Source organism: Dermacentor andersoni, chromosome 10 (genome assembly GCF_023375885.2).
Source record: "Dermacentor andersoni chromosome 10, qqDerAnde1_hic_scaffold, whole genome shotgun sequence".
NCBI classification, from domain to species: domain Eukaryota; kingdom Metazoa; phylum Arthropoda; class Arachnida; order Ixodida; family Ixodidae; genus Dermacentor; species Dermacentor andersoni.
The window spans coordinates 11069965-11096615 of record NC_092823.1 but is presented as its reverse complement, the minus strand read 5'-3'; the positions used below and the strand labels follow the sequence as shown (position 1 = coordinate 11096615).

The 26651-nt window shown below is 47.6% G+C and overlaps 1 protein-coding gene across 2 annotated transcripts in view; it reads right to left on the bottom strand.

Annotated features, from left to right (window-relative positions):
• TTLL12 (Tubulin tyrosine ligase-like 12) overlaps positions 1–26651 on the bottom strand; it is a 363841-nt gene that overhangs the window by 317583 nt on the left and 19607 nt on the right. For both annotated transcript variants that reach the window (XM_050168995.3, XM_055065384.2), the window contains exon 4: positions 4653–4788. In XM_050168995.3, coding sequence (XP_050024952.2) covers positions 4653–4788 — 136 coding nt within the window. The remainder of the gene's footprint in view (positions 1–4652; positions 4789–26651) is intronic.

The window sequence follows — 26651 nt, the reverse complement described above, 5'->3', positions numbered from 1 at the left end:
TCCAGAGCACGGCATGCAACGGACTTATCAGCTATTATTGCTACACCACCGGAAGAGGTGTTGGCATCGTCACGGTCCTTGCGAAAAATGGCGAATTGCGTCAGAAAGCCTGACTGTGTTGGTTTTAGATGTGTTTCTTGTACACACAGCACCTTGGGATTATATTTATGTAACAGTTCTTTGACGTCGTCGAGGTTGTAGAGGAGACCTCTAACGTTCCAATGTAATATCGATGTATCGATGTTGTTATTAATATGTGCTGTGTGTTTAGGAAAGAGAAGCTCCTTTAGGCCCATAGGGCTCTTTCGAGGCCCTGTGATGCGGGTTTTGTCCTTTTTGGCGCGCTCTTGAGAACTGCGCCGAGCCTTCGGCGTCTGGGACGCCAACGCACTTTGTGATGTATCCATCGCCTCCGACAAGGCGCTGGATGTCCGCTCGCGGGTGTTTCGGGCTTTTCTACGCGTGCAGAGGCCCTTGAAGCACTAGAGACCGCAGACCCGAGGGCTGCTGGCTCTTGCTGGGTGGCGGACCAGCCCTAGCTGGTCCCGCAGTGGGGGCGAGTGGCGATGCCGCCGGTCCACTCTGGGTGGACCGGCGGCATCGAGTACCGCCGCCGAGTACCGTTGTGGCCGTGCCCCCAGCCGTGCCACTTCGGAAAATGTAGGTCCCTGTGCAAAAGAGAGACGCTTGCGCGCTTCTTTGAATGAGATATTTTCTTTTACTTTAAGTGTTATGATTTCTTTTACCTTCTTCCATGAAGGGCAGGAGCGAGAATAAGCGGCGTGTTTGCTGTCACAGTTTGCACAGTGAAGTGGGTCGTTGCAGTTGTCAGCAGGGTGGTCATGGGATGCGCACTTTGCACAGGTGGTATGGCCTCGGCAGCTTTGAGAGCCGTGGCCGAACCTTTGGCATTTGAAACATCGTCGTGGATTTGGTATGTACGGTCTGACATTAATTTTCATATAGCCTGTTTCGATGCTGTCGGGGAGTGTGCTGGTACAAAAGGTAAGGATAAAGTGTTTTGTGGGTATTTCCTTGTCATCTCGGCGGATCTTGATTCGCTGTACATTCGTGACATGCTGCTCCTTCCAGCCATCTAGCAGCTCTGCCTCAGTCAGTTCTAGAAGGTCCTGCTCTGAAACTACACCTCTTGTGCTGTTGAGGGAACGGTGAGGGGTTACTGAAATTGGGGTTTCACCAAATGAAACAAGATTTGTCAATTTGTCGTGTTCTGTTTTGTCACGAACTTCAACGAGAAGGTCGCCACGGGCCATTTTCGTAATTTTGTATCCAGGGCCTAGTGTGTCAGTGAGGCACTTCGCAACAACAAATGGAGAAAGCATTCTTACAGTCCTTTGGTTCGTTTCAGTATGGATGACGTGAAAATGTGGGAAAATATCTTTGCTCTTGGCAAAAAGTTAAAGGGTTCATCGGTGCGGCCTCTTTTCAAAAGAGGTCGATCAGGTAGCTTTGGGAATGAGCTACAAGCCATAGAAATTACTGAAATTTCAGCAGCTGTGCCAGCCACCCACCATGGAGCCCAACACGGGGACGTGACAAGATTCTATATAAATGCAGCCTGCCAGCGCCAGCAGTACACAGCCACTATAACCTAATGTATATACCCAAGTTTGGATATATTACACATGGCTAACCCTCGCCGCCAGGAAATATGGAAGTGAGAAGGGAAAAGAAGACAGGAAAGATGAAAAGGATAGAGAGAAAGGCGAAGATTGGAGAGGAGGACAGGAAAAGGCGACTGCCGATTTCCCCCAGGTGGGTCAGTGTGGAGGTGCCGTCTATGTGAAGCCGAGGCCAAAGAGGTGTGTTGCCTCCGCCGGGGAGCCTTAAAGGTCCAGTCACCCAGCTTCGGCTCAACCCCCAGGATCCCCTTTTCCCCAGACACGGCTAAGACACGCACGGCTACACGCGGGAGGGTCCAACCCTCGTGTGCTCGGGTACGTGGTGTCGCAACACACCAAACGGCTGCTGACGCAGACGCCCCTGCGGGGACCGTGCTTTCCAAACTTCGAAGCCAATCGCGATGACCACAAAGGCAGTGTCGGTGCCATTGCTGACAGCAGCGAATTCTTTCAATGAAAAACACTGCACAGAATGGCAAGAAGATTAACACCGAACCTCGCAGCAGCTAGGCCTAGCATTTCCGCGGTGGTGGCTACGGCTGCCAGCGGATCTGCGTGCGAGTGTGCCGGTTCGAGGCAGCGATGTTATCGAAGTGATGGCGGTGGCGGTTTTGATTAGTGCCGTTTTGGACCTGGAAATCGGACGGCGAAGGGTTCCTGTGTCCGAAATTTCAGACATTCTTATACATTGACCCTATGAAGTGCGTAATTGTGCTGCGAAGTCGTCCGCATTATCTGGCATCCAGAAAGTCGCTCGTTGACTGTACTCGGGCAACTCCTCCAGCCGACGACGCAGCATCAAAGACCAATTGCTACGATTCCCTTCTGTTGCTCGAGCCAGCATTACCCCGACTTTCGTTCCCTTTCAATAAGATTACAGATAATTTTCCCTGATAGAAGCACAAGTTCCCTGAGTTTTTCCAGACTACTCAAGATCCCTGAGAATTCCAGGTTTTCCCGGTTGGTAGACACCCTGGTTTATCTTAAAAAATACTCTCATCATATTTCCGACTCATTTGCCATGCATTAAATAATGCTCTGGGACCTCTACACCTTGGAAAAAATATTGCCACGGCTTAGAGTGCCCCCTAAATAGCTTTTCAACAGCCAGTATCGTTTCCCAGGAGGTTACTGTGTCGTGGCATCATGACACAAAAGGTGACCATGTGGGAGCAGCACAAGGTGGCGTTTTGACAATCGCTCTAGCTCACTTTTTATGATGCTACTTGTTGTGGGAGCCAATGTTGTACAGTAAAAGTTCGTTAATTCAGGTTTCAACAACGGAAACCACATTGCAGCAGGTTTCGGCACATTTCGAGAGTGCATTTTAAGGCACCCGCTCCTGCGACAAGTGGCAACAGCTGCGTAGATGCGCATTTTTTATAGTCCAACATTCTCAGCATGCGAGTGGGCGTTGCTTGTGGCCAGTCATGCCACGCCGCTTGTGTTGCGCCAGCCAAAATGCCGTCCCCTTCCATGCGCGCGCCGTCGGCTGCTCTTTTTGGAGCATGCGCAGAACGATCTCCAATTCGCGTGCTGCTTTAAATGGCTGCCTGCGACCATCAGTGAAGCCACTTGGGCACTTTTCTATCTTCGCACAATGAATTGTGGGTCATTGTAGAGCAAGAGCCACCTCGACATCGGGCACGTCGGCCTGCGTTGGCCACGTCCGGTTACGTTGGCTGCGCCAGTGCGTCGAACTTGTTCTCACCAACATGACGTGTGTGCACATGCTCATTCGCATTAGGGAGTATCATAATTGTCAGTGAATTTTATTGCTGACTTTCATTAGCTCGAATTTCGTATAATTAAAATTTTCATAGCATTTCCGTGGAATTTGAATGGAGCCTTTACTGTAGCATAGCGGATGACCATGCAAGCTGGAGTGTACGAAAACATCAAATTGTCCTGCTCTGGCATGACCACCTTCTTTGTCACGTCACACACAGTAACCTACAAGGAAAAGAAAGTGACTGCAGGAAAGCTATTGTATTAAGTTATTTAGGGTGTGCCGAGGCTTGCAAGTATTTTTTTGAATGTTTAAGAAGTCTATGTGCATTGCCACAATAAGAGCATTATGCACCCCACAAGGCTTCCTACTCACTTGTCCAATGCTACAAGGCAAGGTTAGAAAACCCCGAAGTTGATTGTTTCAGCTATACAGAAAAATATGCCTGCACCACTGGCTGAGGCACCCCAAATTAATGTAACAATGACAGAACAGACGGTTCTAAAATTTGCCACAGGGCACTGACCGAATGCAAAGACATTTTTTTTCTTCCCTGGGTCAAAATGGGGGTAATCTTTGCTGTCTGCAAAGGCGTTTCCTGCCACATTATGTTTTTGAGAGCCGATGACGCTCCATAGCACAGAAACATACAGCATTTGCGCGACTGGCCTCCTTATTCGCTGACGCCAGCTGCAGCTTTCACTTCACTGCCAACATATTGTGGAACAGGATACGTCCCCATTCGGGCCAGCATTGAAGACAGCCTAAGTAAACACCTAAGAAGACAGCTTCGAGCCCAAATAACGAAAGGTATCTGAAACTCTCTGCAAGATGCTGTAATGACATGACGCCACCTCGCATCGGCAAGAAAAAGCACATCATCACTGTATTTCAAAACTATGCATGCACCCATCTATGAAAAACACAATGTAGCTTACACTGAACCCGTAAGAAAGCGTGACTGTGTTCTTTTGTAAGCAGACAACCTTCCCTGGATTTTCCAAGCCTTCTGCTCAGCTGCCACCTTGTTAGAACAGCAAAGGAGTACACACTGTTTTTGACCTCAAAGCTGTGTTTATGCAAGCTTCGTCAAAATTAGAACAAGACTTAGTATGGCCAAATTCTGCTCAGCTGTCTATTTAGCCATTTATGGCCAGTACTAGAACACAAACCAATGAGTGGTGGTACTGCTTCTCTAGCTATCTACAGCGAGTATTGGAACACAGCCAGGACATTATGGCAAACTGTGCAGAAGGGGCATTAGTCGAAAGGCTGCCCACCTGACCAAGGATGTAGCCCGGGGGCAGGGGTATCCCCATGAGCTGTGCCATGCGCTGGAGCAGTCGCGGCATTTCCCGCAGCTGCTGCCTCGCCTGCTGGGGGCGGTAGGTCCATGCGTGGTCCACCAGATAGACACTGCAAAGCCGTGCTGCAATCAGAAAACCTGCAGTCCAGGGCTCCCAAAACTGTCAGAAACCACCGCAACATTCAGACTGCAATTGGAAATAGTCTGCTACCTTATGCAAATTCCGTTGGGTCTGCGCAGCACGTAACTGAAGAAAAAGTGGTGAAAAGAAAGCTAGCTTTTTATCCTTACATGTAATTTCTACCGATAAATTTACCATCTAGCAGGCCTGCGAAGCGGCGACTAAGCAAGGCTTGGACGTCCCGACTTGGGAGACCTGAGCCCGGGTCATCAGTCTGCAGGACACTCAAGTTTTTACCAACAAATATCTAATAATACAGAGGCTCCTTGTATAGCTAGCGATGAAGTTAGAAGGGCCTTGCAAGACATGAAACGGGGAAAAGTGGCAGGCGATGGACTACCAGTCGATTACATCAAAGATAGAGGACACATATTGCTTGAAAAACTAGTGGCCCTTTATACGAACTGTATATTAACTTCAAGGGTCCCAGAGAACTGGAAGAATGCCAACATTGTACTAATTCACAAAAATGGAGCATTACAGAATTGAAATATTATAGGCCCATTAGCTTACTTCATTATGCAAAAAAAGGTGAGACATGCAGACAGGACACAAGAGAAGTGGACAACACAAATGCCGACTATCAACTGAAGGGAGCACCGAGGCGAAAAAAAAAAAAGAGGACATAAAACTCATCTGCGCGAGCTCTACACCTCCTCCTCTCCGCAAGCTCTGGACCTCTTCTTGTGTCTAGTCTGCGCGCCTCACCTTATTTTATATAATGAATCCTTACCAACTAGCTCAACTTTCTGTCATTCTAGCTTACTTCCAGTATTATATAAAATATTCACCAAGATAATATTGTCACGTGGTAGTGACAGTGAAGAAAGAAGCAATACGGTGGAATACAAAACTAGCTTTTATTGGGCGAACCTGTGCCCACAAAAACAGGCTACACTTATAGCACAACGATAGCGGCGAACACGGTCGGCGATCGTCGGAAAAAACTGATTAGCGGGTCAAGCGCGTCGGCTTTTATAGATCAGTCGTGGAATGTTCCAGATTAACTGATGGGACCCGCGTGTCTTCCACAAAGTTCTACACCATTCGTGTCACGCGATGAAATCTGATAACACAAGGTTCGGCGACAACAGACACGCGGATAGAAGCGTCGATAACTTTCCAGAAACGTCGGATACATGCAGGCGCGTCCCTCGCTGTGCGATTACAGTTGTTAAACGGCGAAACGTGGTTGCCCGATAAAGATAAGTGCACGTGTCATTACCCCCCTCTTAAAAAGCATCGACCCGATGCTGCTAACAAACGAAAGTAACAAAGAAAAGCACTCGTAGCAAAGAAAACAACAAACTAAGGAAGTTCATCAGCGTCCGTAAAATGGTTTAAGGCGCACCACGTGGACCACTTCAGATCGTGCGCGGCGCCGCTGTGAGTGCGAAATGCCGTCTGGCACGACCTCATAGTCTAGTGCGCCAATACGTCGGATGACCTTGTAGGGTCCGAAATAGCGTCGCAGCAGCTTCTCACTGAGTCCTCGCCGGCGTATCGGGGTCCATACCCAAACACGGTCGCCGGGCTGGTACTCGACGAAGCGTCGTCGGAGGTTGTAGTGTCGGCTGTCGGTACGCTGCTGGGTCTTGATCCGTAGGCGGGCGAGCTGTCGGGCTTCTTCGGCGCGCTGGAGATAGGTAGCGACGTCAAGATTCTCCTCGTCAGTGACGTGCGGCAACATGGCGTCGAGCGTCGTCGTCGGGTTCCTGCCGTAAACCAACTTGAATAGCGTGATCTGTGTTGTTTCTTGCACCGCCGTGTTGTAGGCGAAGGTGACATACGGCAGGACCGCGTCCCACGTCTTGTGCTCGACGTCGACGTACATTGCTAGCATGTCGGCGAGGGTCTTGTTCAAGCGCTCCGTGAGACCATTCGTCTGCGGATGGTAGGCAGTTGTCCTCCTGTGGCTCGTCTGGCTGTACTACAGAATGGCTTCGGTGAGCTCTGCTGTAAAAGCTGTTCCTCTGTCGGTGATGAGGACTTCTGGGGCACCATGTCACAGCAGGATGTTCTCTACGAAAAATTTCGCCACTTCGGCTGCGCTGCCTTTTGGTAGAGCTTTGGTTTCAGCAAAGCGGGTGAGATAGTCCGTCGCCACGATGATCCACTTATTCCTGGATGCTGACATCGGAAACGGCCCCAACAAATCCATCCCAATCTGCTGGAATGGTCGACGAGGAGGTTCGATCGGCTGTAGTAATCCTGCTGGCCTTGTCGGTGGTGTCTTGCGTCGTTGACAGTCTCTGCATGTTTTGACGTAACGGGCGACGTCGGCGGTCAGATGCGGCCAGTAATACTTTTCCTGTACCCTCGACAGCGTCCGGGAGAATCCGAGGTGCCCAGCGGTTGGATCGTCGTGTAGGGCGTGCAGTATTTCTGGACGGAGCGCTGACGGCACCACAAGAAGGTAGCTGGCAAGGACTGGTGAGAAGTTCTTCTTCACGAGCAGGTTGTTTCGTAGCGTGAACGAAGACAACACGCGCTTAAATGCCCTAGGGACAACGTCGGTGTTCCCTTTCAAATACTTGACGAGGCCTTTTAGCTCCGGGTCTGCTCGTTGCTGTTTAGTGAAGTCTTCCGCGCTTATTATCCCAAGGAAGGCGTCGTCGTCCACGTCGTCTTGCGGCGGGGGATCGATTGGGGCGCGTGATAAGCAGTCGGCGTCGGAGTGTTTTCTTCCGGACTTGTATATTACCGTTACATCATATTCTTGTAGTCTGAGGCTCCACCGCGCCAGCCGTCCTGAAGGGTCCTTTAAGTTAGCTAGCCAACACAACGCGTGGTGGTCGCTGACGACTTTGAATGGCCTGCCATAGAGGTAAGGGCGGAATTTAGCTGTAGCCCAAATGATGGCGAGGCATTCCTTTTCAGTCGTAGAATAATTGCTTTCCGCTTTTGACAGCGACCGGCTAGCATACGATATCACCCGTTCAAGTCCTTCTTTCCTCTGGACTAGGACGGCACCGAGGCCTAGGCTACTGGCGTCAGTGTGGATTTCAGTATCGGCGTCCTCGTCGAAGTGTGCAAGTACCGGCGGCGACTGCATGCATCGTTTGAGTTCTTGAAATGCGTTGGCCTGCGGCGTTTCCCAATTGAACTCGACATCAGATTTCGTTAGATGTGTTAGCGGCTCCGCGATGCGCAAAAAGTCCTTGACAAAGCGCCTATAGTAGGCACACATGCCAAGGAATCTGCGCACTGCCTTCTTGTCGATTGGCTGCGGGAACTTTGCGATGGCAGCTGTCTTCTGCGGGTCAGGGCGCACTCCAGATTTGCTGATGACATGGCCTAGGAATAGAAGCTCATCGTAAGCGAAGCGACACTTTTCCGGCTTCAGGGTGAGCCCTGATGACTTGATGGCCTCTAATACTGTCGCAAGCCGCTTAAGGTGATTATCGAAATTTCCGGCGAAGACGACGACGTCATCCAAGTAAACAAGACAGGTCTGCCACTTCAATCCTGCTAAAACCGTGTCCATCACGCGCTGGAACGTTGCAGGCGCCGAGCACAGTCCAAATGGCATAACCTTGAATTCATAGAGGCCGTCTGGCGTGATGAAGGCGGTCTTTTCGCGATCCCTTTCGTCGACTTGTATTTGCCAGTAGCCAGACTTGAGGTCCATCGATGAGAAGTATTTAGCATTGCAGAGCCGATCTAATGCGTCGTCTATCCGTGGGAGGGGGTATACGTCTTTCTTCGTGATTTTGTTCAGTCGACGATAATCGACGCAGAAACGTAGGGTTCCGTCCTTTTTCTTCACTAAAACAACTGGAGACGCCCACGGGCTTTTCGACGGCTGGATGATGTCGTCGCGCAGCATTTCGTTGACTTGTTGTCTTATAGCTTCGCGTTCTCGCGTCGAAACTCGGTAAGGGCTCTGGCGTAGTGGTCGAGCGCTCTCTTCGGTGATTATGCGATGCTTTGCGACTGGTGTTTGTCGAATCCTTGATGACGTCGAAAAGCAGTCTTTCTATCGTCGAAGCAGACTTCTGAGCTGTTGCTGCTTAATCACGGGGAGACTTGGATTTATGTTGAAGTCTGGCTCGGGAACTGCGGTCGTCGGGGTAGATGCAACAGAATCCGAGAGGACAAAGGCATCGCTGGTTTCCTGTATTTCCTCAATGAATGCGATCGTCGTGCCCTTGTTGATGTGCTTGAACTCCTGGCTGAAGTTTGTCAGCAACACTCTCGTGTTTCCTCCATGCAGTCGAGCGATCCCTCTTGCGACGCAAATTTCACGGTCGAGTAGTAGACGTTGGTCGCCTTCGATGACGCCTTCTACGTCAGCGGGTGCTTCGGTGCCGACCGAAATAACGATGCTGGAGCGAGGCGGGATGCTCACTTGATCTTCGAGCACACTCAAGGCGTGGTGACTACAAGGGCTCTCCGATGGTATCGCTTGATCTTCCGACAGCGTTATTGACTGCGATTTCAGGTCGATGATTGCGCCGTGTTGGTTCAGGAAGTCCATGCCGAGAATGACGTCTCGTGAACACCGTTGCACGATAACGAAGGTGGCAGGGTAAGTCCGGTCATGAATGGTAATTCTTGCCGTGCAGATTCCAGTCGGCGTAATGAGGTGCCCTCCAGCGGTCCGAATTTGGGGGCCCTCCCATACAGTCTTAACCTTCTTCAACTGGGCGGCGATGTGTCCACTCATTACGGAGTAATCGGCCCCTGTGTCGACTAAGGCAGTGACTGCGTGGCCGTCGAGAAGCACGTCAAGGTCGGTGGTTCTTTGTCTGGCGTTGCAGTTAGGTCGTGGCGTCGGATCACGGCTGCGTCGTGTTGAACTGAAGCTGGAACGTCGCTTCGTCAAGTCGTCTTTCGTCGGTGTAGTCTTGGCTTCCTGACTTCGTCGGGACGGCGGCGTGTCGTCATTAGGTCGTCGAGATGGTTTCTTCGTCGTCTTCGTCGGCGGCGGAGGATCTTCGTCAGTTCGACGAACAGCAACCGCACCTCCATCGGTTGCTGCTTTTAGTTTTCCGGATATGGGCTCGCAGAGCGGCCCCGGGCTGGGCCGGTGTATGGTCGGTGCTGCGGCGACAGGTAGCGGCCTGGTGACGGCGAACGGGACGATCGTCGAGGGCTCCACTGAGTAGCGGCGAGGTAGTCGGCGATGTCACGAGGGCGTTCACCTTCCCTCGGACGCTGTGCGTTCACGGCGAAGCCTCGCAATCCCAGGTCGCGGTATGGGCATCGGCGGTACACGTGGCCGGCTTCGCCGCAGTGGTAGCAGAGCGGGCGGTGGTCGGGGGCACGCCAAATGTCCATCTTCCTCGCGTAGGTGCGCTGGGCGACGGGTGGGCGTGCTGGCGGCGGCGGCGGTGGACGACGGAATTGTGGCGTTACAGGGCATTGGCGCTGTCGCGGAGGGGGAGCTTGACGGCGTGCGACGGCGGCGTAAGTCATCGCTTCTGGCTGGGGCTGCGGTAATTGTGGTTGCACCTCAGGAACTCCTAGCGATCGGTGCACCTCTTCTTTCACGATGTCGGCGATCGAGGCCACTTGAGGCTGCGACGATGGCAAGACCTTGCGCAGTTCTTCGCGCACGATGGCCCTGATGGTCTCACATAAATCGTCCGTGGCCAGTGATTGAATTCCGGAGTAGCTTGTTGGCTTGGTGCGTCGGTCAAATTGCCGGTTCCGCAATTCCAGTGTCTTCTCGATGCTCGTCGCCTCACGAAGAAACTCGTCGACGGTCTTCGGTGGGCTTCTTACCATACCAGCGAAAAGTTCCTCCTTTACACCACGCATCAGTAGACGTACTTTCTTCTCCTCGGACATTTCTGGGTCGGCGTGGCGGAACAGACGGCTCATTTCCTCAGTGAAAATCGCGATCATCTCATTCGGCAGCTGCGCTCTTGTCTCCAGTAGAGCTTGGGCTCGCTCTTTTCGCACGACGCTTTGAAATGTTTGCAGGAAGCCGCTTCGGAAGAGGTCCCACGTCGTCAAGGTGGCTTCTCGATTCTCGAACCACGTCTTGGCGGCGTCCTCCAATGCGAAATAGACATGTCGTAGCTTGTCGTCGCTTGCCCAGTTGTTAAACGTAGCGACCCTCTCATACGTTTCCAGCCAGGTTTCCGGGTCCTCAAATGTGGAACCGCGGAACGTTGGTGGTTCCCTGGGCTGCTGCAGCACGATGGGGGACGCTGGGGCTGCCATTGCGGTTGCCTTGGCCACAATCTTCTTGGTCTTCTCAGGTAGAAGTCCGTGCTCCGGGGGCAGCTGTTGAAGATGGCGGCTTGCTCGGTGGTCCGGGACTACGTTGGTGTTCTGTTTGTGGTCTGGGCTGGGATCACGGCTTGTCGGGGGCGTCCTGTACATGGACGAAGAGCACCTCCACCAGATGTCACCTGGTAGTGACGGTGAAGAAAGAAGCAATACAGTGGAATACAAAACTAGCTTTTATTGGGCGAACCTGTGCCCACAAAAACAGGCTACACTTATAGCACAACGATAGCGGCGAACACGGTCGGCGATCGTCGGAAAAAACTGATTAGCGGGTCAAGCGCGTCGGCTTTTATAGATCAGTCGTGGAATGTTCCAGATTAACTGATGGGACCCGCGTGTCTTCCACAAAGTTCTACACCATTCGTGTCACGCGATGAAATCTGATAACACAAGGTTCGGCGACAACAGACACGCGGATAGAAGCGTCGATAACTTTCCAGAAACGTCGGATACATGCAGGCGCGTCCCTCGCTGTGCGATTACAGTTGTTAAGCGGCGAAACGTGGTTGCCCGATAAAGATAAGTACACGTGTCAATATCCAATAGAATAAGGGCAACACTGGACTTTCGGCAACCAAGAAAACAGGCAAGTTTCAGGAAGGAATACTCTACAATGCATCACATCCATATCATCAATCAGGTAATCGAGAAATCTGCAGAGTAAAATCAGCCTCTCTATATGGCTTTCATAGATTACGAAAAGGCATTTGATTCAGTCGAGACACCAGCAGTCATAAGGCATCACATAATCAAGGAGTACAGGACGCTTACGTAAATATCTTGGAAAGTATCTACAGAGATTCCACAGCTACCTTAATTCTCCACAAGCAGGAAGATAACTATAAAGAAAGGGGTCAGACAAGGAGACACAATCTCTCCAATGCTATTCACTGCGTGCTTGGAAGAAGTATTCAAACTATTAAACTAAGAAGGCTTAGGAGTAAGGATCAACAGCGAATATCTCCGCAACCTTCGATTTGCAGATTACATTGTCCTGTTCAGCAACAATGGGTTACAACAAATGATTAGGACCTTAACAGAGAGAGTATCAGAGCGGGGTTGAAGATTAAAATGCAGAAGACAAAGATAATGATCAATAGCCGGGCAAGGGAACAAGAGTTCAGGATCGCCAGTCAGCCTCTAGAGTCTGTGAAGGAGTATGTGTACCTAAGTTGATTACTCACAAGGGACCCTGATCATGAGAAGGAAATTTACAGAAAAATGGGTTGGAGCGCATTTGGCAGACATTGTCAGATCCTGACTGGAAGCTTACTATTATCACTACAAAGAAAGGTGTACAATCAATGCATCTTACCGGTGCTGACATATGGGGCAGAGGCTCGGAGACTGACAAAGAAGCTCAAAAACAAGTAAAGGACCGTGCTAAGAGCGATGGAACGAAGAATTTTAGGCATAACGTTAAGAGACAGGAAGAGTGTGGTGTGGATCAGAGCAAAGAGAGATAGCTAGCTAGCAATTGACATTAAGAAAAAGAAATAGAGCTGGGTAGGTCATGTAATGCATAGGTTGGATAACCGGTGTACCATTAGGGTTACAGAATGGGTGCCAAGGGAAGGAAAGCGCAGTCGAGGATGGCAGAAGACTAGGTGAGGAGATGGAATTAAGAAATTCACAGGCGCTAGGAGGAATCAGGTGGCACAGGACAGGGGTACTTGGAGATCGTAGGGAGACACCTTCGCCCTGCAGTGGACATAAAATAGACTGCTGCTGCTGATGATGATATAATAATCTTTATAAGCCTATGCTCATTACACAATGGTATTGGCAATAAAGCTGTACAGTCAAACCTCGATATTGACACGTGAACTTGTTTATCTTTTATGGGTGAGTGCTTTACCAACTAAGGAATGTTATCGCTCAGTGCAGGACGCACCTACATGTATCGGAAGTTTCTAGAATGTTATCGATGCTTCGCTGTCTGTTGTCGTCGAATCTTGTGTAATCTGACTGCATGTGTGTGCGACGCGAATGGTGTAGAACTTTGTGGAAGGCACGCAGGTCCCAGCGATTACTCTGGAACATTCGACGACGGATGTATAAAAGCCTACACGCTTGACCCACGGATCAGATTTCAACAATCACCGACTGTGTTCGCCACTGTCGCGGTTCTTTGACCGTAGCCTGTTTTTGTGGGCACAGGTTCGCCCAATAAAAGTTAGTTTCGTCTTTCACAATATTGCTACTGTGCTCCTTACGGTCACTACCATGTGACAATATAACGAAGTTGTACATCCAGCAAAAAACTTCATTATATCACACACATGATCAGATCTCACTCGATGACTACAAGCTCACTGCCACAACATGAGTGAACACTTCGAACAGTGTCTTGGACACTTTATATTATGCGACCACCAACACTAAATGTGTGCATGTTCCTATGCACTCGTATTGTGTACTTCCTCTCGTCTTTCGTTTCAACCGTATTAAGAAGCTTTGTTTTCTAGCTAGCATGAACTGTGAAATTTATTTTGAAAGTATATTACACCACATCACGCAAAATATCATGGTCAACAAACCCAGCTGGACACGTTGGTTGAGTATCATGAACGTGTGAACGTGCTTAGCAGACGTGGACAGCAGAACTGAAGGACAAGGCACAAAGCACATTATTGTCTAGTGCTTCTATTCTTCCGTTGACGTCTGTTAAATGAACAAATGAAAAACTACGCCCTGTAAGAATCCCACTTTAAGGGCTACTCTAGAGTCATTTCTCTTCTGAATTTTGTGCTTACATTACTAAGGTTGCTCCAAGTTCTCCTAGGCGAGTCATAAACAGCAGACAACTGTGATTGCACTTCTCTTCCTTTATGCAGCTTTGATTACAGTCGAAAACCACAATAACAATATTGCTGCTGAGGAAAGCGAAAAAGTTTGCTTTTGCGGGAATTTCGTTGGCACGAGAATGAGTGAGATAGAAAATACAAGGAAATGGCATAAAAGACAAAAATTTCTTGCAAAAAGTCGGTAAGCTAACTTCTCCTTACCTTGCCTTGCAGCAACTAGACAGCTTTGCCTTCGCAGTGCAAAAAGTGGTCCATTGCCACGTCATCATTGCGCTTGCCAAAAAACAAATTGTTTCAAAGGTGTCTAACACATCCCTCGCGTTTGTCTTCTTCTCTTTATGTTTCGGTCTTTGGTGGCCCTTGGTGTGGTTAGCTTAGAACACTTTACTCATGATGGCCTCGTCAGTCATTCCTTCATGCACACCTTCATCCGTGCACATGAACTCATCAACACTTAGGCCATCGGGAACTTCGTTTTCCATGGCACAAAGTTCGCCCTATGCACTGGCCAGCGACGGTGGCACGGTGCCCACGGCAGCCCTGCTGTCAAGTTCAGTTCAGTTCAGTTTTATTTCCTTAAAGACCCCTTTGCTAGGGGTATTACATAAGGAGTGGATACAGTTGATAATGCAAATATAAACACAGGTATACAGAAAAAATTGTACATTGAAGCTACATTTTCGCAAGTGCATAAAAACAGAAAGAATAACACGTGAAAAAGCAGGTTATTGTTTAGCCAACAAGGACACATTTTCGAAAAACGATGTCGGGCAAGTGATAGCAGCTACTTGGTAGGGAAGGGCGTTCCAATCTGATGCTGTGCGGGAAAAAAAAGACGAGGAAAAAGTAGTTGTGTGGGAGCGTGCGCGTAAGACTTGTAATGGGTGCCCAGTTCGTAGCGATATGCGTGCGGGTAGTATGATATATGGCTCGTGAAATAAGGAACCGTAAAAGAACTTATGAAAGAGGCAAAGGCTGGCAGTAGCGCGGCGACGTGCAAGGGGCTGTAGATCAGATTTTGCTCTTAAGGGTGATACGCTTACGTCGTATGAGTAGGATGAATGGAAGTGCGCCTCCTCCAGTGCTGCTGCATCAGCACACGATGCCTGCTCAGTGGCAATAAAGCTGCCGTGCTTAACCCTTTAAGGGTCAATGACATATATATACGGCGTTGCGAACAAGTCCAGAAACGGTCAATGCCGTATATTTACGGCGCCGTCTGTACGTTTAAAAAGCACACCAATTTCCAAACTTTTTCTTTTCTGTCATATGCTGCCACTGTGTAGGAAACAGGGAATTTCTTTCGCGTGCCTCCCTCTCTCGGTTCTCGTTGCATGGTTCGTTTTAGAGCTAGTTTGCTCCCAAGCGTCTATATACTACTGCTCGGGCATTGGCGCGCGCGTGGACGGGCGACGGTTTGGGTTTCGTTCCTCGGGCGGTTTCGGCTTCTTGTGCTTGCAAAACTGATGGCTATCCATTACCAATCGCTCAAAGGGCGATCACCTGTCTCTCGTTTAGTGCTCATAGGGTTCCGCATAGGAAGGATGCTGCCGTGCATGCGTTTCGTTGCTCTTTTTTTTGGGGGGGGGGGACACTCGCGAGAACTGATTGCCTCTGGTTGGCGATAAGATGAAGATTAGCGGAAGTTTGTCGCACATTTTGCTTTTTTGACGGGCACACAACGACACAGTTTTCTTGAGTGAGCGCACCTATGCAGTTCTATTACGCCATGGAAGCACATATTAGTGTAAGAGCAGAAATATTTGAGTCTTGCTAAATATTCTCGTGCGCACATATTCAAAGCCTTGAACTATGTGTACATACTATGCATCAAATTTTTTATTCTTATAAGTTTATTTCCTTTTTAATTGTTATTCATGAATCAAGAGTACATATATACAAACTCAAAATATATTTTTCTCACTTTACAGTCACCCTAGAAAAATTACGGTAAATTTTTTCCGAAGTCCCAAAGAAGAATTGGAATCTGCAATACAAAAAGTCGACCCTGGGTGGTCGCATATGGCGAAACAAAATAGGCCCTTAATGAGCTAAAACAATGTGCAATCACGGCCGAACACATTTTACCGCACAATTCCTGAGCGCAGCGAGACTGGAGACCTTGTTTTTCAAAATTGTAGACAGCGAGCTGCAAACAATTCCAAATTTGTTGGTGATCTCCATCTTCTTCCTGCCCTTTTCAACATGAACAATAATTACAGGCTTATCTAGTAGCATAAAAAATTTCCGCATTTTGCTTGGAGGTGGCGCCTTGGCAGGTTGGCAAAGCAGATTGCCACACAACGCTCACACACCCTAGCACCACACTGTGCAAACATGATCATGTGCACGGTACACAAAGCATCATTGCAGTCTTCACATGTGGATGTGGCCAGTCAGCGATCACAGATCAACATGCCACGCAGGCATTCACGTACGCCCATGCCGTGATGGCACACAAGGTATAAATTTGCCCACTGCAAGGTTTAGTTTGTCTTAATTTTGTTTTTGTTTTTCAAAATTTAGATCAAATTTCCAGTCAGGACACTGACTCACCCATTGCAAAGAATAAACCACAATCATTGTCATCATCACTGCCACCTGCTGCCAGGTGCATCGGCTACTTTTTGTAACAAAAATGGCAACAGTCACGCAAGTGCGCTGTGGCATAGCTTCAGCAATTTAAAGGCCCAACCAATGCAAGTGCAATGCAAAGCCCAAATCACTGCATTAAAGCAACTGAGCAGTTTTTGGACAGTGCTAGCATTACGGGAGTAGATAATCTGCAGAATTCAGTCGCAGAAAATTTCGTATTGCTGTAGAAGAAAGTTTCGTTGTCTTGAGATATGAAATGCATTGACTCCTATGAGCATTCACCAGAGATCTCAAAATATGTTGTTGCGGTGAGAATTTCATTGCCTCGCGATTTCGTTATCCCCAGTTATGACTATATTTGCCAAGTAATTTTTGCAAACTTGGCCATGTCTATCAATGTTGCCTCTGCACAAAATTCACATTAGTAGTAAAGATGACATGGAATTAATTTTTTTTTAAAGAAACATGACAGCGCAGTCTCATTCTGTAATTTGTCTAGGCAGCTGGTTTCTGTCAACTTTACCTTGATAAGATGGTCAATTGTGCTAGAACTAGAATTTGTCAAAGTGGGAAATGAAATTCTACAAAGTGCATTGCTTTGTCTGAGCCAATTTGTGAGGTTTAACATCCTCAACCGGCATTTGTTGGAGTCAAATCAAAAAGTTAAATTTAACCAAATGTCAGGAGCACTTTTTCTTTAGGCCTACAACTTCTTTTACACTAACTGGCAAAAATCTGATTCAAAAACTGCAGCATCAAGTTTACAACTCTGACTGACTGATGAGACTTGACATGCCAATGCAGCACTGGGGTTGAGATACACACCACTTAAAGTGGTGTGTATCTCTGTCAAATGCAACTGCCACTGTTGAACCCACAACCTCTTGCTCGGCAGCAGAACAGGTGACACCGCAACAAAACGTGTCGCAATTTGGTAAATTGCATGTGTTGGTACACCTAAAGCACACAAAATTGATGTTACGCTTAAAAGAATGTCCCACTGAACAAGTTGGTACAGTGAAACTTTGTTAAACGGTAGTTGGCTGGAGCTCGGAAAAAGTATGTACTAAACAGTAGTACTGTCTAACCGAAACAGCATGAGATTGCACACTTACCTGTCAAAAACGGAACACGGAACTCAGAGAGAGTGCGATGAAAGGGAAAAAAATACATGCAGTATTTATTCACTTCGCAGGACAAAAGCGTTATTTTCGTTTTGATGCCGCCGCGGCCTAGCAGCGACGACAGCAGCCTAAAACTTACTGAAGCTGCGTGCCAGCTTTTCAGCCAGCCCCCTCTTCTCGGCCAACGCTCGCATGGCAGATTCCTCGTTGGCGTTACGTATTCTTCATGCACGCGTGCAGTAGCGCTGCAGAAGTCGCGGGGTGCCTTTTTCATTGCCGGGTGCTGTTCTAGTCGCGATGATTGCATTGATGAGGCTGACATAATGCACAACTTCTGCCACTGTCGGGCCTGAATCGCCCGTGCTGTTGTTGCTTTCCGTGTCATCCTCATCACTGTCGCTAGTCAACACTTCAGCAACAACAGAAACAGAGGCAACGATGGTGAAAAATCGAATGTCGTAGCCTACATCTCTTTGAAGTCACAGCAGCACTGCCGAGCAACTTCTTCGCATTCCGAATGCCACACACCGCAGTCAACAGCAGATCCCTGTCGCGTGCCAGCGCCGACTTCTTCGATAGCATGACAGCATGAACGATGTTTAATTTTTTTTTCTATGCTGAGCACCCGGCGCCTTTTTTATCCGAGCTTCGGCATGAAATGAGTCCTCGTTTGCACGAGGCTACAATGCTCTCTGGCACGGCGCCGAAATGATGTTGATGTTGATGTAGCTTCACACGCAAACACACAGGGTGCTTGGAAGCCGTTGTTACGATCTCTGAAGCTTGTTGTTCTGTCGGGCCACCCAACGGAGACAATGCACAGCTGCGTTCGCACGACGAAAAGTGGAAACACTATGTGTAAACCGGCACGTACACAATAAACTGGTACGGTTTATGTGGATACAAAACACATTATGTTCAATGGCCACTGAGTCGGGGATTTGACTTTACTACTTTTAAAATGAAACAAGATCGCGAAAGAACTCCATATTTTTTATTGCATTTTTGGAGTGTACAGCTATTATTGCATCTACATTGTTAATTTCATACCGATAACATCAGTGTTTTAGCCGCAGTGACGCCTTATACGACATGTACTAGCTGAATTTCAGGCGAAACTTGCGCTGAAACGGCACATTTTCCGAAACGCGCGCCTGCTCTTCCACGTGTGCTAGCACGGACATCTTGGTCTCATCTGAAAGAGGAGACTTTTCCTTTCAAATTCCCGCCAGAACTGGCCCCATTCGGCCATTGGCCACTTAGAAAATGCGCTGCAAAAAAAGGTACTAGAACGCCATCCTATTCGTCACTCGGTGCACATGACTTGAGCTTGCCTCCCGACTGGCGGAACTGCATGGCCATCGTCTGCTCCGCACTTGGAGCCGCGCATTGAGGTGCGCCATCTTGCCCCAGTGTCAACGCAATGTCTGAAACAGAGAGCAAATTTCGAACGCGGCACGTGTTCGGTGTGAAAAAAGTGCGACAGACGCTTATCGAAAACTTAAAAAAACGCTGCTCAACACTGCAAAACGCCCAGGACACCACAACCTCAGCGTCCGATGCCGAAATCGTCGATGCAGCAACGACAGGCCTAACGACCGCATCCGCTGCTGCGGATACTGCGACAAGTCCGTCTGCCGCGGACCTTTCGACCAGCGCTCGCGTACGGCAAGACACGATCTACGGGCAACCCACCGAGCTGGAGGAGGAGGAAGCGAAAGCCAAAGCAAAGCTATCGGAGTTGTCTTCCGCTCCAGCGACGGAGAGGAAACGCGAGTTCGTGGGTGACAGTACCGACGATGCGCTTCGCCCGCCTGATGGGACTACGTTTACAATTGTGGATTTGAGTGCCGTGAACACTTTATTAATGTTTGCGAACTGCAACACCTGCAATGGTGCTTTAGAAATCATTCGAGACGAGCGGGAATACGGATTCGCTGTGAAGCTGCGTTTTATGTGCGCGAACTCTGGAGAGATTGCGTCAGTGTGGAGCTTGCCGCGCGTTCAGAGTGCTGAACAAATGAAACCCTTTGCTGTGAACATTTTGGGTACGCGTGCCATGCAGGCAACGGGGAACCAACAGACTACGTTCAATGACATTTTCTCGTTGATAGGCATCAGCTGTCGAGCGCTTCACACGAAAACGTGGCAGAGCTACGTGAAGACGAAGTTGACGCCAGCGGCCGATCGCGCGGCGCGTAATCTGACGAGCGACTGCGCGCGGTCGGTTCGCGAACTTTACGCCGAACTGAACGTAGGTCATACTGGGAACATCGCGGTGTCGTACGACGGGTCATGGATGACCCGCGGTCATACGTCCCATATCGGCATCGGCACTGTGATCGAGTTGTTCAGCGGACTTGTGCTCAACTTTGTGGTATTGAGCAATTTCTGTGCTGGGTGCGAGTTGGGGCCCAAGGAGAGTGACCCTTCCTATGGAGCCTGGAAGAATGGCCACAAGTGTCAGAAGAACACTAATAAGAAAGCTGGGGAGATGGAGGTGGAAGCTGCCCTCATCCTTTTAAGGCGATCATTGGAGCGGCACAATCTGCGGTATACAATGGTGCTTTGTGACGGGGACAGCCGCAGTTATCTCGCTTTACAAGATGAAGTGTATGGGTATATCCCGATTGAAAAAGAGGACATCGTGAATCATGTGCAAAAGCTCATGGGGACGGCTTTGCGCAACTTGGTGGCAAAACACAGAGGCCCTGGACATGAGTCTTGGTGGAAAGGGCGGCTTGACAGCAGACTTGATCTCCAAGTTAACCTCATACTATGGATGGGCTCTGAAGACCCACAAAGGAGACGTAGATGCCACTCAAAGTGCAGTGATGGCCACATATCATCACATCACATCAAACGATGATGTGGCTAATCACACTCTGTCCATCAAGCCCAAACTCCTGGTGCAAGCAAAATGCTGCAGCGGCCAAGGGTGAGCCGGTCCCAAAACATCCTCGAAAGCTTCCTCCTCATGTTTGTCAGGCTTTACGTCCCATATATGAAAGTCTTTCAGACAAGAAACTGCTGCAACGTTGCCAGCATGGTAAAACACAAAATAACAATGAAAGCCTGCATTCGATGATCTGGGCACTGGCGCCACAAGACAGGCACGCTTCTTTCTTCATGGTGGAGGCTGCTGTGGCAGAGGCAGTATTAAAGTTCAATGCAGGCAATGCAAGGGCCTCAAAGGACATAATGAAAGAACTATGTCTAAATCCAAGCCAGCAAAGTCGCACCCGCATGGCCGAGAAAGATAGGCGTCGAATGGCAGCATCAGCCAAGAAGCGCAAAGCATCAGAAGATTTGCGCCAGTCCCTCAAAAAGCGGCACACAGGGGCTGGGAGTCAGCAGGACTACATGCCTGGTGCCTACTGAGCTGTTCCAGCTGTAAATTTGTGAATAAAATAGGGTTTTGCACGTTTTCTCACTTTTCTCAAAACACGTTTCTGGGTCACTTCAATAGACTGTCGGAGTGATATCTCATGATCTAGAACAGCTACAGCACTAATTCTTTCTTTAGCAGAAAGCCTAATCTGCATATTACAAAGTGCTGAGAGCAGAATTTCAAATTTGTGCACATGTATATTTCCATTTTATTAATTTTCTTTTGATGTGGTAGTTTTAGGTCAAGGAAAGAATTTTGACCACCTGCAGAATGGCTAATTAGAATCTCATTTGAAAACTTTTTGCAGCATTGCAGTTATTGCACATTATAGTATCTAGCTATGCAATAATATTCACTTTCTGCTGAGCAGTTTTTTTTTTTTCCATTGTCTCTGGAAACAATAGAGTGGCAGCACTGTCAATCTCCTGAACTAATGGACCTACAAGAAAAATTATTGCATATTTGAAATCAGCACAGAAAACTAACTAAGCTTGTTTATTTTCATCAGATTTGGCCATAAGATGCAGGAAATAATCTCCAGAACCCATGTCCCCCTTTAAGTGGGTACGGTTTAATGACGTTTTACTGTATGTAGTATTAATGCTGTAATGTCAGTGTGAAAATTACATGAGCATGACCTCACGACATCAGCACCATCATTACTCAACGTTCCTCAACATACCACTAATTTGAAATTTATACTCTTGCAGATGTCCCATAAACAATGCAACAATTGCCAGAAAGATGCAATGAAGTCATGATATTTTTCCTATAATGATTTCACAGACAACATTTACATAATTGTTATATCTGTTTTGCGCAAGACTTATGGAGTTGCCAACTTCACACCTTGACGTACCAATTTCTGGCAATATTTTTTAAAGGGTCCCTGAAATGGTTTTTGTTGTATGCCTAGACACAGAAGTGTGTCTTAAACAATACCCTCTCACTAGAATTCCATGTCAGTGTGCTGTAATAATACAGGTACGAATGGTCAAACATTACCCTCTCCTTATGCCACAGTGTTCCGCTTCAACTTTTACACCAGGCGGTCATCGCTATGCGCCGGCTCCATAATGCGGTGATGCAAGTGTTGTCTACTCCCAGTTGATGTGAACCAAGTGTGTTCCCGTGTATCTTTCCTATGCAGTTTCTCTTGTTAAGCCTGGACTATGGGGCGAAATTTCAAGATGAACTTCGTAAAACGGATATAGACATGGCAGTACTACGCGGAATGTTCGCTGGCTCACGCTATATGAAGCAAAAAGAGACGGATGACGTCGCGGGCGTTCGCTGCATTGCTGTGAGCATATATACAATGTAGAAATTGCACAGTACTGTAGCTCTAACTGCTATTATTTCAATTTGTAGTCGTCAGCTAACATGTACATATCTAATAATGCATATGTTTATGATTGCTCGCAAGATTTCTTTGCAGCCGTCAGCAGAAACAAAGGATAAGTGCTGCTGCTAACTTGTGAATGTGGTGAAATCGGCTATTTGTAATGTTTCCTCTACTCTAGAATCCCCCCCATCTCCACCAAAAAAAATCTTAACAAAAATAGATGGACATTGGCAATTGAACCCACACCTTCTGCATGGAAGGCCAGAGATGGTACACCACTACACCAAAGTTTAGTCAAGACTTCATTATAAACAGCGCCAAAAAACACAAGGACAAGGAAGAGCACAGGGCCAGCGCTCTCCTGTGCTCTCAAAACTGCGGCTGATAGCTGTGTTGGCCAAGGGGGTTGGTGTGGGCATTACCGTGCACCGCTCGTGCTTTCCAGCACAGGACAGCGCCAGTCCTGTGCTCTTCCTTGTCTGTGTTATCATAAGAAGCCAACGAACACTGACACCAAGGACAAACCAATTAACCACTGTAATTCACAGTCTCGATAGCACTATCGACAAATCAGAGCAAACACATCATATTTTTAAACTTCAGGGAAGCATTTGATCTTGTATCGCACGCAAAGCTAATAGAAAATCTTGAACATCTCCACATTCCTTCACATCTCGTCAATTGGATTCGCGCTTATCTTTCAAACCGTACGCAATTCGTAGTAGTTGATAATTGTTCTTCCAGCATCCTTCCTGTCACTTCTGGTGTTCCCCAGGGTAGTGTTCTTGAACCATTGTTATTTAACATATATATTAATGACATTGTAGACACTGTTACTCAACCCGTACAAATAAAACTATTTGCTGATGACTGTCTCCTCTTTAATGAGATCACCTGCCAACAAGATCAAGTTATTCTAAACTCTAACCTTCAAGACATACTAGCTTGGTGTGCGCGCCGAGATATGCAACTTAACATTGATAAAACAGTATTTATGAAGATCACTAGAAGAATTAATAAATTGCCGTTTACCTATAGCCTAGCATCCAAACCTCTTACGGAGGTGAATGAATATAAGTACCTCGGTGTTACAGTAGCCAGTAACCTTAGTTGGAACTTGCACATCTCTCATCTTTGCGACTAAGCTTTTAAGAAGCTTTGCTACCTCAGGCATAAATTAAAACACGCTCCTTCTGAAACCCGTCTCATCGCCTACACCTCTCTTGGCCGTCCTAAACTCGAGTATGCAGCTATTGTATGGGATCCCTATACAGAAACTAACATCGATGTGCTAGAAATGATACAACGTAAATCCCGAAACCTTACATAACACCCATTACTGCCTGCCAAACAAGACATCGCCACGCTGCCTCATTAATGCCTTATAATGGTAGAGCTAATGTCTCTATGTCTTCCTTTTCCCCTCGAACAGTAACGGATTGAAACAGCCGACCTTATAACAAACTTCTCAGCACTGACTCAATAGCATCTATTACTATCTAATTTAGTGCTTGATGTTACAAAATCTCATTTCAATTTGTATCGTTGTGCAATATTTATTGATTTACGCATTGTAATAACTTTGAATTATGCACTCCTCTTTCTTTCTATTACATTTCCAGTGATTTGGTATTGTGCTTGTGAAACAGTGTTTCAATTTGTATCTGCCACTCTCTATGCATTATTTAAGTGCTTTACTCATTATGCATTCGTAGTTTGTATTACATTTTTTCCGGAGCTTTTTTTTACTCCTTCGTCAATCTATTGTGTTTTCTTTTTTAGTATGTACCTTTCCCCTCCTGCCTGGGCCTTCAAAGGCCTGCAGTATTCCTAAATAAAAAAATAAAAAATAAAACATAGGGGATATTACTAATGCTTAATAAATGAAATAAAGAAACGATAAATTAATGTAAATGAAAGTGGATGAAATAACAACTTGCTGCAGGTGGGGACCAAACCCACAACCTTTGTATTTCATGTGCAATGCTCTACCAATTGAGCTACCGCGACACCGTTTCCCCATCCACTTTCTTGGGTATCTATGTTTCCTAGTAGACCCCTGGGAGTGTTAGCCTGCTCACACTCACACACCTTGGCGGCGGATGTGGCGGCTCGTAAAAGAAAAGAAAATGAGCACCGGTTTCTGCCGCTCCTTCTATTATCTATTTAAGAGACACAATAGCCTACAACCACCAGTGAAACAAGTAATAGAGGGCTGCTGTGCACGCCATGCCGGCTGACACACGGCCGGTCCCTGGCCTTGTGCACAGCACTCCTTTATTCTCAATTCGACACGCTAACACATTTTCTCTCGTTGCTGCACCCACCTGTCTTACACCCTCTCCCCTTTAGAAGAACCCCACATACATACCGTAGTTACATGATTGTAAGTCGACCGATTTTCTTTTAATTTCCGGGCACGGTGGCACCGAAAGAATGCAGTCCAATTTCTTTGTGCAGTTCTGCCTCCTGCGCACTGCATACTGCCTGGATCACAACGTGGTCACGGCCGCTACGTACAGGCACGGTGATCTCATCTACCATCAACCTGCTGATCAGTTTCTGCTGCCACCCATCAGACCACCTCATCATACAACAGCAAGCGCAAAGGGCGCCACGCAGCCTCTGCAAGTGACGACACCGTGCGGAACAAGTATAAAGGGCCACCCTTTAGAATACACGACCACTGGGCACGGTGGCACCGAAAGAATGCGGTCCAATCATCTGCTTTTCTTTGTGCAGGTGAGGAAGGATTACCGTTCAAGGAAGGTTACCGTTCAAGCGATCATTTTCTAGTTGTGCTGCCGTGCCCATGGCTGTGTTGCTTGCTTGATGTTTTTTGCCTCCGGAAGTTGCTGCTTTTAGGAGGGGACATTGAAACTAACCCCGTGCCCGAAGTTGCTCAAATCTTGAAACAACTTAAGGAAATCGCAGCTGATATTAAGGATATCAAAAAAACCGCCTGGTTGACATTGAAAAAAAGGTTGACGCTTAATCGAAACTTGAAGATGCCAAACTTTAAGCCAAGACCGGCTTTCACAAATTAACGAAGTTGTTCTGACCCTTGAAAAGAAAATAGACAAATTGGAGAACCACAGTAGAAGTCCTAATTTGATTATTTTTGGCCTAACAGAACCAGAGAGTGAAAACGGCGAATCACTAGAAACGGCTTTAAATAAAGGTGTCTTCCAAGAACTTCTCAAACTTAACCCGATAGCTATCGAACGAATACATAGATTAGGTCGTCCGTCCGCGAATAAGAAACGACCTGTCATCTTGAGATTGTTCGACACAAGAGACAAAGCGTTAATTTTTAAACAATGCCACAAACTAAAGAACACTACTATATCAATAAGTGAAGACTATTCGTGAAAAGTTCGAGAAGTTAGAAGGAAGCTGTGGGCAAGTGCGAAAGAAAACCGCGAGAAGGGTGATAAAGTTTCCTTAGCTTTTGACAAATTATACATCAATAGTACAGCTTATATTTGGAGCGAGGAAAAAAATGAAAGAATACCTGTTAAAAAAAACGATGCAGAAAAACCTTACCTCCCAATGACCCGCCGTCACACGCAAGCGCAGAAATTGGCACGAGCGTCGCTGATGATCCAAACAATGTTTCAGAACTTTCATGTTTAGAAATCTTCCAACCTGCCATCCATAGCAATTCAGTTCCAGCCAAGGACAAACGTCTGCGTATCGTGAATTTTAATGCTCGTAGCGTGGTGAACAAAACAGACTCCCTAGAAATTCACTTGCTACAACACGATCCGCACATCGCAGTCATAACGGAAACCTGGTTACACAGCGATATTGACACGTGTACTTATCTTTATCGGATGACCACGTTTCGCCGCTTAACAACTGTAATCGCACAGCGACGGACGCGCCTGCATGTATCCGACGTTTCAGGAAAGTTATCGATGCTTCTACCCGGCTGTCTGTTGTCGCCGAACCTTGTGTTATCTGATGTCATCGCGTAACGCGAATGGTGTAGAACTTTGTGGAAGGCACGCGGGTCCAAACGATTAGCCTGGAACATTCGACGACTGCTCTATAAAAGCCGACGCGCTTGACCCGCTGATCAGATTTTTCGACGATCGCCGACAGTGTTCGCCGCTATCGTTGTGCTATAAGTGTAGCCTGTTTTTGTGGGCACAGGTTCGCCCAATAAAAGTTAGTTTTGTTCTTCACAGTATTGCTACTGTGTTCTTGAACGTCACCACCACGTGACATCTGGTGGAGGTGCTTTTCGTTCATGTACCGGACGCCCCCGACAAGCCGTGATCC